Source organism: Ahaetulla prasina, chromosome 7, assembly GCF_028640845.1.
Source record: "Ahaetulla prasina isolate Xishuangbanna chromosome 7, ASM2864084v1, whole genome shotgun sequence".
NCBI classification, from domain to species: domain Eukaryota; kingdom Metazoa; phylum Chordata; class Lepidosauria; order Squamata; family Colubridae; genus Ahaetulla; species Ahaetulla prasina.
The window spans coordinates 942,181-958,077 of NC_080545.1; the positions used below are offsets into that span (position 1 = coordinate 942,181).

At 39.7% G+C, this 15,897-nt stretch overlaps 1 protein-coding gene across 6 annotated transcripts in view; it reads right to left on the bottom strand.

Moving 5' to 3' along the window:
* SEMA3D (semaphorin 3D) overlaps positions 1-15,897 on the bottom strand; it is a 125,719-nt gene that overhangs the window by 35,344 nt on the left and 74,478 nt on the right. For all 6 annotated transcript variants that reach the window (XM_058190050.1, XM_058190048.1, XM_058190049.1 and 3 more), the window contains exons 7-9: positions 10,952-11,080; positions 9,313-9,455; positions 903-1,017 (exon numbers count right to left, since the gene is read on the bottom strand). In XM_058190050.1, coding sequence (XP_058046033.1) covers positions 903-1,017; positions 9,313-9,455; positions 10,952-11,080 — 387 coding nt within the window. The remainder of the gene's footprint in view (positions 1-902; positions 1,018-9,312; positions 9,456-10,951; positions 11,081-15,897) is intronic.

Here is a 15,897-nt window from a genome sequence, read left to right on the forward strand (position 1 = left end):
CAACGGCTACCAACCTGCCTTCCACTGAGGACCTGTATACTGCACAAGTCAAAAAGAGGGCTGTGAAAATATTTACAGACCCCTTGCATCCTGGACAAAAACTGTTTCAACTCCTACCCTCAAAAAAACGCTATAGAGTTTATTCTCGAACACCATCAGTCTGCTAAACAAATAATTCCCTCAACACTGTCAAACTATTTACTAAAACTGCACTACTATTAATCTTCTTATCGTTCCCATCACCCATCTCATTCCACTTATGACTGAAACTTTGTTGCTTGTATCCTTACGATTTATACTGATATTGTTTCCTGATTGCTTATTTGTAGCCTATGACTATCATTAAGTTTTTTATCATTAAGTGTTAAATTTGTACCCTATGACTATCATTAAGTGTTGCAAGTGTTGTACCTTGACGAAGGTATCTCTTCTTTCATGTACACTGAGAACGTATGCACCAAGACAAATTCCTTGTGTGTCCAATCACACTTGGCCAATAAAAAATTCTATTCTGTTCTGTTCTATTCCCATCACCCATCTCCTCCCACTTATGACTGCATGACTGTAACCTTGTTGCTTGTATTCTTACTATTTATACTGGTATTTATTGTTTCCTGATTGCTCATTTGTACCCTATGACTATCATTAAGTGTTGTACCTTAATGAACGTATCTTTTCTTTTATGTACACTGAGAGCATATGCACCAAGGCAAATTCCTTGTGTGTCCAATCACACTTGGCCAATTAAAAAATTCTATTCTATTCTATTCTATTCTATTCTATTCTATTCTATTCTATTCTATTCTATTCTATTCTATTCTATTCTATTCTATTTCTGTTCTATTCTACTCTACAATTCCATGACTGAGGAAAAGAATCAGCTACTTCCAAAATTTACTTACGGAGTTCATCAAAATGTGTATCGGCTCCTTCTGGACCTGGGATGGAGCAAACCAGCCTGGCTTTCAGGAAAGTTGTCCACTTGTTGATCAGACTGCGTTGACCTCCAATGTCATTCTAAGAAATGAGAATAGCAATTTTAATTGTTTTTTTTAAGTTGCTAGTTAATAGGAAGACTTAAGTCACGTAAAGAGAGGAGCTAATTTGGAAATGGTTATCCAGACCATGTAAAATTTACAGTGAAAGAGAATCCCAGCCTCCACAGCAGTTTTTATTCTCAGTAATTTTTCGATCTGTGGATTTCAACTCTCAGAATTCTCTAGGCAGCTATGCTGGGTGAAGAATTCTGGAAATTGAAGTCCATACATTTTAAAGTTGTTAAAGTTGAGAAATATTGCAGTCGGTTCCATGGTTGACCAGCTCTTCCTGATGTCCAGCCAAAATCTTCCTTGGAATTTAAAGTCATCTTTTCTTTTTAAAAATTTTTTTGTTTATAACACAACACAACAAACACAAAACACATAATGTACATTCACTTTTTACAACTGTTTTGTAGCAGTGATCTCCTAATATTTACATTATGTCCCATTTCCCCTTATAATATTTATATCCTTCTTGTCCCATTATGCCTTATCACTCATAATATTAAATTTATACATTTTGTATACTATCTTACAGACATTTTAGACTTATGATTTCACCCCTTTAATTCTTCTTCATTATTTCTCATCTCCAGCCAGCTGTACCATTGATCCTATATTGCATAATATTCTGTATCTTCCTTTTCTTTAATTTCCTTTGTTAATTTGTCCATCTTGACACAAATATAAAATTTTCTTTATCAGTTCTTCCTCTGTTGGTGTATTTCCTTTATTCCAGTTTTGTGCATATGATTTTTTTGCGGCCGTTATCTTTTCTTGCCTTATCTCCTCAACTATTCTGCCCCATCTTCTACCTGTGATGGCATCACAGAAGCTGAGCAATTTTCCAGTTCCAGAAAACAAAAATAAACAAGAGACCATGACTTTATTTCTTGGCATTTTGTCCTCAAATTTCAGCAATATGATTTTTAGGGGGAATTACCCAAAAAGGATTTGGAGTTGTTATTGAAAGGCCAGTGTCCATGAGGGCTTACAAATAAACATGCCTAATTCAGGAACGATGGATTTTTAGATGCTACTGGACTACTCAGGAACATCTGGTTACGTTGACATGAAGGTGAGGCTTGGGAACATCTGGAAAGCTCTCCACTGGTTGATGCTATAATCCATATAAATCTGGGCACAGCTATTCTTGGCAACCCAGCAGCTCTTATCTCTCCACCTAGTCTAAAGAACAGCACATTAGTAATGAAGAGTCAACTGGCTTATTACATTCCCATGTTCATTTTTTTCAACGACTTCCTCCCCTTTTTAAAACTGCATTCATGCCGTGGGCGGTTGATGAAAATCCAAAAGTCCTGACTGAGCCCACTTGGAATGCATGGATATCAATTGGCTGATGAAGCGATAAACTTCCTTTGTGCACCTTTCATAAAATGTAAGAAGTTGTTCCTTTAGCTGAGAAAGGGGAGCCCAGGATCTGTTTACCCTCCTTCTGTAACTGGATCAGTTATGACCACAATGGATTTGTTAGCCTTTTAGGCCTCAAAGTCTTGTCATCTGCTTTGCTGCATTTCTGGAACCTTCTTTTCACCAGAAATAACCATTTTATTAGCACCCACCACTTATTACACTCTTACCCTGTAACAGAATACTTTGCCTCGAAGTGCCTTGCTTGGCAGTACAAGGAAATAGCTGTTTATCTTTGCACTTGGATCTTAGAAACCTACATAAAGATTGACAAACAGGAGGTAGATCATTTACCTTGGGAGATTGTTTACAGTCAATGGATAATCATATAGAAAACTGGAGCCTTCTCGCAAACCAAGAATAGAGTAGGAAACAACCCAGGATTATTATATCTCTGAGTCTGCTCTCCTAGTGATACATAACAAAGGCTCCTGTGGAAGATTTTAAGATTAAACAAAATTTGATGAACCAGACTCCAGGTTTTTGCTGCAACAAGTAAAATGGTTATTGTTCTAGAATCTGTTTCAATAGAAGACCTCTGAAAAGTATTGTTCTAGAAAGACATGTAATTACATTGTGGACCACCAAGTATCAAACTACACAATCTCTTTGCTTGTGTTATAAATTAGTAGAAAACAGCTGCAGGAAATCTTGCTAACTTCCTACAGAAAATATGTTTCAAGGGTCTTTTTTTATAGTTTTATTTAATGTTTCATATGCTTTATATTCACCAAAAACCTCAATGACATTTAGAAACAGATTCCTGTAAAAAGAACAGCTCAAGTCTGGAATCCAACATTTCTTACGCTATATTGAATGCTTTTTTAAAAAAAATAAACAATTATTTTCTCCTTTGGGAAAGTCTGAATAACAAATATCCTTGTGCACAAAGAAAGGAGATATTCAAAGATTTCCCGTTTTCCTGCTGCAGGACGATATGCTAGCAACGCAAACGCCTTCAGCTCTTTGTACCCCATCAACAATATTACTCATTATTATTTTATTCTTTTTCGTTGACCGTTTGTTATTCTTTCCCCCCTGTGCAAGTGACAGGTGGCATACATAGGAAATTCTCAGTTATTTTATTCTACAAAAAGAACCAGGTGAAGTTATTGAGTTAACTGGCACAAAACCCAGGGTCAACGAGGGGCTGTATCAGAATCCTTCTAGAATGTAAACACTCTCCTATATTATATCAAAGAAATCACAGCTCAGGTGATGTGTGATTTCTTGGCTATAATGTAGTAGAGTGTTTAAATTGTAGAAGGATTCCGATTCAGCCCCTTGACCATGATCTACCAAAGGGCAAAGGGATCTGTGCATATTAGGCTCCACCACAATGGAAACTGGATCCCACAGAAACATAAAACCTGACTGGAGCAGGAACTAACAGTAAGACATTGTTTCTAGCCAAAGAGATTTACGTGACTAATTTTCCAAACTTGGAAGCCCTCTTTCAGTCTTTGATATTAACGGTGAACCCATGAACTACAAATATTCTCCTTTATTGAAAACAAAGAGTGCCGTAACTATTTATAAGAGTAACCATGATAAACGGGTATCCTCTGAACAAAACTCAGTTCACCTCTGAGCATCTTTGGATAGGAATTTCAGGTTCTTGCTTGGAAACATTATAAACAATGATTAATTCATCAAAGCCAAAAATGTTGCTGAGGACTTATAAAAGCAATGGTGCATTTAAAGTCAAGAGTTTTATATGGCTGATAAAATTAAAGCCTCTTTTTGTATTCTTTAACGGTGGACTTACCAAATCCACTCAGTGTATTTCACATACAGTAACCTATCCTTTTATCGATTTTATTTATTTTTATTGGTATACCCGATTAAGTTAGGTATGCAGAGCAAAGTTGAAGGATATTTATGTTGCAATTTCTTTTCTTTTTCTTTTAATTTCCTGCTTCTTCTGCCAGGACTTCCTGGTGATTGATGTTCCTCACATGCCTGGCCACAGGCACTAATTAATAAGCAAATTCCCCAAACTCGGCTTGTGATGTGGGCAGACTAACACAGCTGCTCAGCGTAATTACTCCTTTTAAAGTGTAGTGTATTTGCATTTTGCCCCATGTCCTCCACCTTAAAGGATGTCCAAAGATTCTGGTTTAGGCTCCTTTATTTTCCGGATACATGTTGTCTTTATTTATAGCAAGATTTAGCCTGCTGCAAGCTGCAGATGTGATCTTAAATTTTATTTTGACATCTTTCTTTGCTTTTTCTTGTTTATGATTTGAAAAGCGTACATCCTATATTCTGCATAATATTCTTTTGGATAAATCTAGTCAAGCAGAATTGTTTTGTTGTTGGCAGTGTTGGTGGTTTGGTTTGAGGTTGTTGTTGTTTTTTTGCCATCCTGCAAAAGTAGCAAGAATAGAAGCATTTTTCTCTTTCTGGTTGTTTTGCAAATGGAGACAATGCATTTCATGTGCTGGACACTTCTACCCGGGCATCCGTATCTTTTAGAAATTTGCTTAGCTCTTGCTAAAATTTCTCTACTACAAATACAAGGAAATATGGGAAATGTTCAATCAGATGAAGCATTCTTGTGAAAATCAAATATCTCTGCATCTTCTAAGCCTTCAAACACCTTTCAAATATGAAGCTATCTGTTTTTCTTAGGTCTGCCACACTTTCCATGAGAAGATGGAACCCAGTGGTGGGTTTCAAATTTTTTTACTACCGGTTCTGTGTGTGTGGCTTGGTGCATGTGGCATGGCTTGGTGGGCGTGGCAGGAGAAGGATACTGTAAAATCTCCATTCCGTCCCCAATCCAGGGGAAGGTTACTACAAAATCCCAATTTCCTCCTGATCAGCTGGGACCTGGGAGGCAGAGAATAGATGGGGGTTGGGGCCAGTCAGAATTTTTGCTACCGGTTCTCCGAACTACTCCAAATTTCTGCTACCGGTTCTCCAGAACTGGTCAGAACCTGCTGAAACCTACCTGTGATCCACACCCATTTTCTCCTTCTTCCTCTTTCCTTTGAGAGAAACCAGATGGTTCTTGAGACCTGAGCAGGTTACAGCACTGAGGTGATACTGTTTGCATTCAGAAGCTCATCTCTAAATCTACTGTTGAATGTTATCCCAGGCCGTCAAAACACACCCTAGAAGAAGACAGTGGCAACCACTGTTGCCAAGATCACTGCATGGACATGTCTGTGAAATCCTCAGGACTTCAGCCTGGCTTAAAAGAAGCTTTGTGAGACCAGATGTGATGGATGCTCACTTGATGAGTGAGCAATGAAGGCAGACATGGATAAATGAAAGGAGAGATTAAACGTGTTGTGAAACGAAGCCTACATTTCATCTAGGTAAATAACATCTTAGATCATGAAAATAAGAACGTATACATGGAGCAAAGGTATGACAGCTACATACTACTGGATATAATTCATCTGCACAATTTCTAGCCAAAAGAGCAAATGTTTTCCCCGCGAGCCCTCGAGATGAGCTGAAGGGCTGCAGTGGAACTGGCATAACTCTTCCATGAGTCACGGTAGTTAATCATACTTAATTCCCTCACCAAATGAACCCAATCAGGCAAGTATCTATCAGTTTGATAAACAGCGCAAGAGCCGGAGGGACCAACAGATATGCGTTTGTATCCATTGGAGGGTATTATTTTTTAAATAAAAGTCTTAAATGTTCATGACCTGAAAATACTAAAACTTTGTTGGAGGGTGGGGAGGTAAATGAAAATGAGAGAGGGGGGAGGGAAGGAGGCAGGAGAGCAAGTTCCCAACAGTTTATGCATCCATGAGACGGGAACTAGGATTAGGGGAAAATGCCTACGGAGATTCTCAGTCATCCAGGTCACGGCATTCCCAAAGGGGCTTTTTTCAGAGCTGAAGAAGCTTCGTGGATGAGAAGCGAAACATCTTCAAAGAAAAACCAGAAAGTACAGTTGTTTTTTTGAAAAAAGTACTTTTTGGACGATTAAGGAAAAAGGGCACTGCAAAATTTTAAACTGTTAAAAGTTTGGAGATATTGTAGGAAAGAGAGAAAACTCTTCTAAAAGTTGAGGAAATCACCTGTACTTTTTGGCCCATTGGATAAAACTTTTTTAGGATTATGGGAAGAGACCACAGAGTCAGGTAAAGTATTCCAAGCACTGATGATTCTGTTACAGAAGTCATATTTTCTCCAATCTAGATTAAAGCGGTTGACATTAAGTTTAAATCTATTAGTTGCTCTAGTATTATTGCAATTAAAGCTGAAGTAGTCTTTAACAGGAAGGACATTGGGGGGTTCCTCAGAGCAGGGGTCTCTTCCTCCCCGCCCCCCCACTCTGGTCCATTGAAAAATTATCTTCTGTGAAACTGGCCCCTGTGCCGCAAAAGGATTGGGGACCCCTGGCTGCCTCAGAGGACAACTAATCCAATCCCACAGTTCAGTTAGAGCAGAGGTGGGGAACTGTGGTCCCTTTATGACTTGTGGTCTTCAATTCCCAGAACCCCCCTGAGCTGCCATGCTGGCTCTGGAATTCTGGGAGTTGAAGTCCACAGGTCATAAAAAAGCCATAGATCCCCACCCCTGAGAGTTAGAGGAATAGCTATCCGGCTTGGAGCTGATCAGAGGTGGCTTTCAGCAGGTTCTGACCAGTTCTGGAGACCCGGGAGCAGAAATTTTGAGTAGTCCAGAGAACGGTAAATACCACTTCTGACTGGTCCCACCCCCATCTTTTCTCTGCCTCCCGAGTCCCAGCTGATCGGGAGGAAATGGGGATTTTGCAGTATCCTTCCCCTGCCATGCCCACCAAGCCACGCCCACCAAGCCACACCCACAGAACTGGTAGTAAAAAAAATTCAATCCCACCACTGGAGCAGATGGCTATCCATCTTTGAAGGCCCTCATGAAAGATGACACAACCACTTTATCCGACACCTGCTACATTGGATCGACACCTGGATTCTACTATCTAACCTGTATTTGTTTCCTTCCAACTTTGTCTTCCTTCTAGCCTTCTACTATCTAACTCAAATCTACTTCCTTTTAATATCAACCTTGGTTCTAGCTTTGCTCTCTGAGATAGCACAGAGTAAGTCTATTCCCTCCTCTAATTCACAATTCTTTAGATATATGAAAATTGCCTTTCTTTCTGCCAGCTGAACACACCCGGTTCAACTGATCTTCTCCTCCAAATTGGCAGCCAAACCTTTGGGAAGGAATGATTTATTATTTATTTAATTATTGTTCCTTCAAAAATCAATGCTGTCTCAGAAATCTATTGAGGAGTAACTCAGGGTTGACATGAGGAGTCCTTGGTGCTCTCTGAGCTTGGTGGTTTTCTTGCAGAGGTTTCATGACCCAAACTAGATGACATCATTAATACTCTAGATATTTAGCACTGATGATGTTCCCTACTTTGGGTCATGAAACGTCTGCAAGAAAACCACCAACCTCAGAGAGCACCAAGGACTCCTCATTATCCCAGAAACCTAACACCAAGCCCTTACCGAAACACAAATCAAGGCACCCTTGAAATCTAGAGAGCATTTCTTCCTGGGAATTCTGGCAGAAATAATCTCAGCACTTCTGGAGGTCACAAAAAAGAAGAGAGTGTAAATCTCAGTTTAAAAAAACTAGAAACTAAGTAAGAATTTATCGGTGCAATATTTGAGACAAAACAAAGGGTTCTCGCATTGTTTGTGACTTTATTATCAAGGTCATTATCATTAGAAAGCTAGACGGCAAAAAGGACACCTCAGGGTTAGATTAAAAGGAAACAAGAACAGCAGCTCCCATTAAGGCTACTTTTATTTGTGGAAAAAAGTAGAATTTAAAATGAGAATATTTAAGCAGATTTGTTAGTTGTTTTTTTATCTCAAATTTAGGTAGACAGAATGGCCGTCAGAATAATGAGATGAAAATGTGTCATGAGCTAATAATCTAATATTTAATTATTTTAGACATTCACAATTCGATGGTACCTTATGATACAATGTATGCATATTCGCCATTTATATATCTGAACCTTTTGCACAGAAAACTCCATTGGTTTTGAAATTTGTAAGCTTATTCCTCCACGATGTATTTAAATAAAATGCAAAAACAAAGGTTAAAACTGCATTTCACTTGATATTAGTGGGAACCTTCCAGTGTTTCCCAAGCAAAACAAGGAATGTCAGCTACTGCAGATAAACTGCCGATAACGACCACTACTTCTTCTTTTTTTTAAAGCAAAATATCAAAAATGCCATTTGTCATGACAAATTATGCATTTTAGCCTGATGGTGAACACTGAAAGCATTTCCTCTCAATTTATAACACTATCCCCCTGGTGATAGGCCGAATGAAAAATGACATAAAGCCAAATTAGGGTTTGTGTGTAAGTGCATGGAATGTGTGTTTGTGTGTGTGTGAAATACACATTAAAACGGAAACAGGGAACAGTAGAAAACCTAGAAACCCGAAAGGAAGAAAAAGCAAAGAAGCACAAACAGAAATCTGGAACCTCAGACTGGTTGGGGAAGATAAACATATTGGCAAAAGTGTTATCTGAAAAGGAAGCATCCTTTGAACCCAGGACTAGGAGCAGCGGATGGAAACGAATCAAGGGCTCTGCGGCTCAGTGGCTGGTAATTAAACTGGCTGCTATTTAATTTCATTATCAGCTACGAAAATACTTCAGTGCCCAAAATACAACCAGGCTTATCACACTAAGAGTGCAGGACCAGCTGGAGGGATTCTAGACTTTATTATTAACCCAGATGATGATGATGATGTGTCGGCTAGACGCCACTTAGGGGGAAATTATCCTCTCCCTGCAGCGATTTATTGAAGAAACAGCAGGATGGGTTTATTTTACAAAATCCATATTGCTCACCTGACAGACGCGGCCAACGTAGGAAAGAATAGCTCTGTCGGAGGTGCTGCTCTCTTGAGAAACTTCTCGGAAAAAGAAATAGATTTTGTCATCGTCTGGATTATAGGTGTCTGGGATAGGAAAGATTCCAATAAACTTTGCTCCTAAAAGAAATTAAAAAATAATAGGAACAAGCGTAATACCATTTCATTGTATTTTCTCGTGCTTTAAACCCTTTGAGACATTGGCAAAATAGCTTTAAGGTGACGTATTTCTTCACTTCCTCTTCTTCCCAACGGATTTTTTCTCTAGAATTTAGTATTCATAAGGTAGTCGATTTACAAACATTTGTTTAGCCACTGTTTGACATTACAACAGTAGTGAAAAAAGAGACTTATGACCAGCCCCCACACTTATGAACACTACATAATCTACAGTCATGGGATCAAAATCTGAGCAATTTTACTTTCGTGTCTTACTTTAATATTATATATGAGCAAGAGCAATAGCACTTAGACCTATCTACTGCTTCATAGAGCTCTCTCTGAGCGGTTTACGGAGTCAGCTTATTGCCCTCAACAATCTGGGTCCTCATTTTACTGACCTCGGAAGAATGGAAGGCTGAGTCAACCTTGAACGGGTCAGGATCGAACTGCTGGCAGTCGGCAGTGAGTCAGCCTGCAATACTGCATTCTCAGCACTGGACTACCATAGTTCTAAAACATTATTTTAATATTGAAAATCAGGTATGATTCCCAGTACTGCCAGCCTAACAAAATGACAGGAGTCCGAGGACGGGACATAGAATATAATTATTTGCCCTACAACCCCCTCATTATAGCTTTGCTCACTGTCTATGGAGATTCTCAGTCATCCAGGTCATGGTTGTCCCAAACTATTTACTAAGACTGTATTACTATTATTCTTCTCATCCTTCCTATTACTTATATCCCTTTCTACTTATGACTATAAACTTGTTGCTGGTATCTTTGCTATTTACGTTTCATTTAGTTTCCTAGTATGATTTTGATTGCTTATTTAGTATTCTATGATGATCATTAAGTGTTGTATCTTATGATTCTTGATGAATGTATTTTTTTGTGTGCACTGAGAGTTTATGCACCGAAGACAAATCCCTTGTGTGTCCAATTATATTTGGCCAATAAAGAATTCTTATTCTCATTGAATTCTTATTCAAAGGTGCTTTTTTCAAGAAGCAACTAGACTTTCAGGTTTCTCTTTGAAGATGTTTCGCTTCTCATCTAAGGAGCTTCTTCAGGTCTGACTGGATGGTGGGGAATGGAAGGATTTATACTCTTTCCAGACAGCTGGTCATTTGCATCCTTTTTAGAGGCTCCTTAAGGTCACCTGGAGAATTTGCTCATTCCCTCTACTTTCCCTAAATGAATACACAACCTAAAATAAATCTAAACCTGAGATTCTACCGGTGCTTCTACACATATATGTCTTAACATGCAGCTGTATATGCTCTTAACGTGGAACTGAACAGGCTCTGAACGTTGGGATCTGTCAAGACATCTGCGGAAACCGCCTTGAATATTGCACAAAGACTCCTCTGCCTGCAGGTCTGTTCGTGACACCGTCAAATAAAACATGTCCTGAAGCAACAAGTTCCCCAGCCGCCTGTGAAGCCTCTTACCGTTTAGCCAGTAGTGTTCAGACATATCCGTCCTGATGCAGGGCTGGTCTTGCGATGCGCCGAGAGATCGGGTGAGCGCCGTGTCCTTGCCAAGGAAGTCTGAGGCTGTTCCAGAGTAAAGATACCCATCTGCAAACAGGAGGCGGGGGGGGGGGGGGAAACCAACATTATTTAAGAGACACAGGCCTTGAAACCTGTTTTCCCAGAGTAGCATATCTTGGTCCTTAATTGTCTATCGCGGAAGTGTTTTATGCATTTCCAAAACAACCGGCCTTCTCATCATTTCCCCAGGAAGATGGGAATTTGCTTTCTTTTCAGAGAAAAATCACATTGTGTGGGGTTTCCCCCCCCCAAGCAATTAATCATTTACTGTAACTGAGTATTTTGCTCAAATAAACAGTCTCTGCACAAAGACTTCATAACTTTGTCACCGGGGTAGTGCAACCTTTTTATAGTGTTATGTACATGGTAACCTAACATTCTTGGTTCGTGAATAATGATCAATACCGCTCAAAAGATACATAAAACGTTTGATTCATGAACACTGGAAAAACTCTTCCAGCTTTTGGGATTCAGAAAACGCAGCCCAGCCAACTGTCTGGCTCAGTTCACAGCCTGCCTCTTAAGGATCCAGAGGCAGAACAGCTCCATATTTGGAATTTTTATCGGCTACTTTCAGTCAACATGAAGAAAAGGGCTATTCAGAGGTGTCGGATTCTCAGTCATCCTGTTTGTGGTTGTCCTAAAGGTGCTTTTTCCAAAGGCAACTGGAGTTCCTTTTTTTCTTGAAGACGTTTTGCTTTCCCCCCCAAGAAGCTTCTTCAGTTCTGAACATTCAGAAGTATTCGGTTCTTCTTCATTCAGAACTGAAAAAGCTTCTTGGAGGAGAAGCAACAGGTCTTCAAGAAAAAAAGAACCCCCAGTTGCTTTTGGAAAAAGCACCTTTGGGACATCCAGAGGTGTAGATAAAATAGGGTTAAGATTGTGCCTACGATCACACAACCACCTCATGGTTAAAGCATCAGACTGGAAACCAGGCGATTGTGAGTTCTAGTCCTGCCTTAGGCACAAAGCCAGAGAGGTAACCTTGGGCCAGACACTTTTTCTCAGACCTAGAAAGGGGGGAAGGGCAAACCACTTCTGAAAAGCCTTGCCCCAAAACCTTCAGGGACTTGTCCAGGACATCATCAGGAGTCAGTTGTGCACGCAGACACAAACACACTAAAAACAGCAAAATGGAGAGAGACATTTCTCTCTCCAGTAGGATGAAAGAGGACTTGGGTGCTTGGCAGCCCCATTAAAAGAGGCAAAACAGTTGTAAAAGGGGAATGTACGTTATGTGTTATGTGTTTGTTATGTTGTGTTGTGTTATAAATAAAAAACTTATTTAAAAAAAGAGGCTTCTTTTTGATCTTGGAGTCCAGACAGAGTGAGGAAGGCCCTCCTTCAGGTATCTCTCCCTCAGTTCTATACCTACTGAAACATCCTACACATGCAACAATTTTAGGAGGAAAATTATCCACGCAAGCAAAATTGTCTGTGCTGATTTTTACACACATTTGATCTCAATTTTATCGAAACATTTCTTGGCTGCTACTTGTGGATAATTTGCTCTTCTGCAGTTGTCTAGTGGTAAAACAAGCCATTTTTATCCAGGATAAATTTCCAAAATTAATGCCATAATGATCCAGTCTGAGTAAATGAGTTGAGAGGAAGAGAAACTGTGCCTAGAGGGAGTAACCAAGAACCTCAGCGAGAGAGAGGTGAACAGTTTACAGAACAAAAATGCACGAAACCTGGCCAGGAAGGAAGAAATATTTGCAAGAAGAGAAGTGATAGACAGGTAGCGTCCACACTGTGGAGGTAAACCAGACCTGGGTTTATTTTCCTTGTCTCCTGTTTTTATTTTCCCCCATTTATTCCTTCCTGCTTCTTGCATATTGTTGCTTACCCGAAAGAAACACCACAATGGGTGCGCTGTGCACGTCTTCATGTGCCTTGCTGATGCTACTATATCAGCCTTCTCCAAATTGATCTCCTGCAGATTTTGGGATGACAGTTTGGAGAGCAACCAAAATATCTGGAGGGCATCAGATCAGGCTGGGTGTTCAGAGGCATTTGTACAACGTATATTTTGAAACATCAAGAAGGAGTTTTAGTTTCTCAGACGTTCTTAACATGCTTTACCTTTTTTTCTATCAGTGGCTGTGGATGATAGGAAGGAAGAACATCAGGATCCAGAAGCGACTTTACTATTTTTCTTCCTTCCTTCCTTCCTTCCTTCCTTCCTTCCTTCCTTCCTTCCTTCCTTCCTTCCTTCCTTCCTTCTTCTCTCTCTTCCTTCTCTCTCTCTCTCTCTCTTTCTCCTTCTCTTTCCTCCCTTTCTCCCTCCCTCTCTTTTTCTTGCAATAACCGAAAAGACATTCTGGCGGGTAAAAATCCGTAATGAAGAATGAATCACATAATGAAAGTCTGCCTATTGACAGGCAGACTAAATGACGGATAAGTCAAAGGGCTAAAAGGAGCAACCCTCCACTGCTTTAGCCTTTGATGACAAGGTCCTTTCAACACCAGCCTTCTTCTTTGTTCTCCTGCGGGTCTGTTATTTTGTGTAGACCCCTTGGGAAAAGCTTGTGATTAAAAAGTAAACTTCAAATAGGGAAAAGGCATCCAAAGTGCTGCATCCTTTTTTTTTATAAAAAGTTTTTTTAAAATTTTTTTCGTTTCTTATATACATGTTGTAAATGTACATTCTCTTATCCATACATAATCATACATATTTTTTCTAAAGAAAGCACAACGATAAGACACTTTAATTCTATTTGGGGTTGCTCTTCTGCCCTTTCTTTCCCTTTGTTTCACAACAAACCTTCTTCTCCTCTTTTCCCTCCCTCCCTCCTCACCTTTCCTACCTTCTTCCTCCTCCTCCTCCTCTCCTTCCTCTTTCCTCCTTCCCTTTCCTCTCCCCCACTCCTCTCTTCTTTCCTTCCTTCTCCCCTCCTCTTCTCCCCTACCCTACCCTCCTTTCCTTCCCTTTTCTTCCAGCCCTCTTGCTGCATCTAACATGCAAGAGTCGGCTTTTAAAAAAAAGAGAATCGGCTGAAGGGAGGATTCATAGGATACGGTTTAATTTGGCATCATTCAATTATTGTTTGTCCCTTTTCAAGAGTCGCCCTCACAGTAAACTTCCATGTGGGAAGAAATTGTGAAAGTTCCTCAGAAAAGTGAAAAGCTTTTGAAAGAGGGATTTGTTGTTTTTCTCTGACACTTCTGTGGTCCGTCTGTCCACATATAAAAAACTGAAGATTAAGGGCTTGGCTTATATTTTACCAGGGCTGCACGGAGTCTACTTTAAGCTGCACCAGCTCTGACTGTGGTGGAAAGTTCCTCTAAGCTTTGGTGGGAAGCATGAGAGGTTCCCAAACCAGATGTTTGTGGTGATGTACCGAAAGCTTCGCTGGCCACAAGAAGAGCGCTCTACCATCTTAAAAAGAGCTCATTATAGGACGGAGTGTGGAGGCCTTTAATTTGAGTTGGCCCGGATAAGGAGTGGCGGGGTCAAGCTAAAGTCACAAACAACCTATATCTGCATTATAATATAGAATGGGCATTATCCAGTCCAGATCTCCACGGCTTCTTGAATTAAAACTGAAGATTTCAATTGAGTTAGAAATGAGCCCTGAATTGGAGAGGCATAGTGAGAAGACATCGATTTCCTTGTAAGCTTCTCCTTCTCCTTCTCCTTCTCCTTCTCCTCCTCCTCCTCCTCCTTTTTTACTGATTCAGGTTCTTGCTCTTCTGGTGGCTTCAACCACTGTAAATTGATATTCTTATAGTGATCTAATTAGACCTGTGCTGATGTAATGGACTGTCACAAATTCAGATTCCTTGCTTTGGCCAGGCAATCCAGAGGCGCCAACTGTGTCCCAAATATGGAAAAAGAGGCTAATGTTGCATCTACAGCCCATTCTGAAGAGGAATTTGGAGTCCTTTCAGAAGGTGAGTATAAAATCCAGGATTTATTGATTATGATTTGGAAATCATCAGTATGGTGACCAGTGTCAACGAGAAGCTAGAGCCCAATGGGCTAGTAACCTAATGGGCAAATTGTGTATCTCTAACAGACACGATGTCCTAACTACAAAATCATCAGCCTTTGGAGTCCTCATAAAATCCTTAATACTTCCTTAAACGGCTATCTAAGGATCGGGCTGCCTAGCATTGAATTAGTGATATATATATATATAGCTAGGCCTCCACAATACAAATTAAATTGCAATATATAAATAGATCTGGTTGCTTCCGACAAGCTTTTTATGTGATTTTGTTTAGCAAATGCTGCTATAATCTGTTCTGTTGTGAGGAGATATATTACTATATGCCCATCCCGGGTGCAGCTTGCAAGATATGATAAGAATTCAATTCCATCCCGTGAACCATCAATTTCTTCTGCTTTCTCCATGCATGATTTAGTGTTGAAGCTTTATTAGTGGATTTCTAACAGTTTTGTGACCAGGGAAAAGTGATTATACTTAATTGGCCAAGACTCATTCTCAGATAAGGGGATTTTCAGTTCAGTTTCCTGAATCTCTAGTATTAGAAGCCTAATTTAGGAAGTAAGTGAATCAGAATTCAACTTTATAGATTCAGCCTTGGTTATCTTAAGTGTCTACTAATTCAACTCTTTAAAATGTCATCTGCCCTGTGACATTTCCAAGGAGGACTAGATATCCTTAGAAATTTACTGTCCACTGGAATCTCTGTCTTCAAGAAAAGAAGACTAGAGATTCTCCCAATAATCATTTAAAACAATTTTTTTACTACCACTTTGAAAATGTAAAGTATTTCACAACAGACAATCCCTACTGTTTTAGGTTCTTTATTTTATTTTATTTTAATAATGGATGACTTAGACCTCAGCAAGGTTAGGACTCGGAATTATCCAC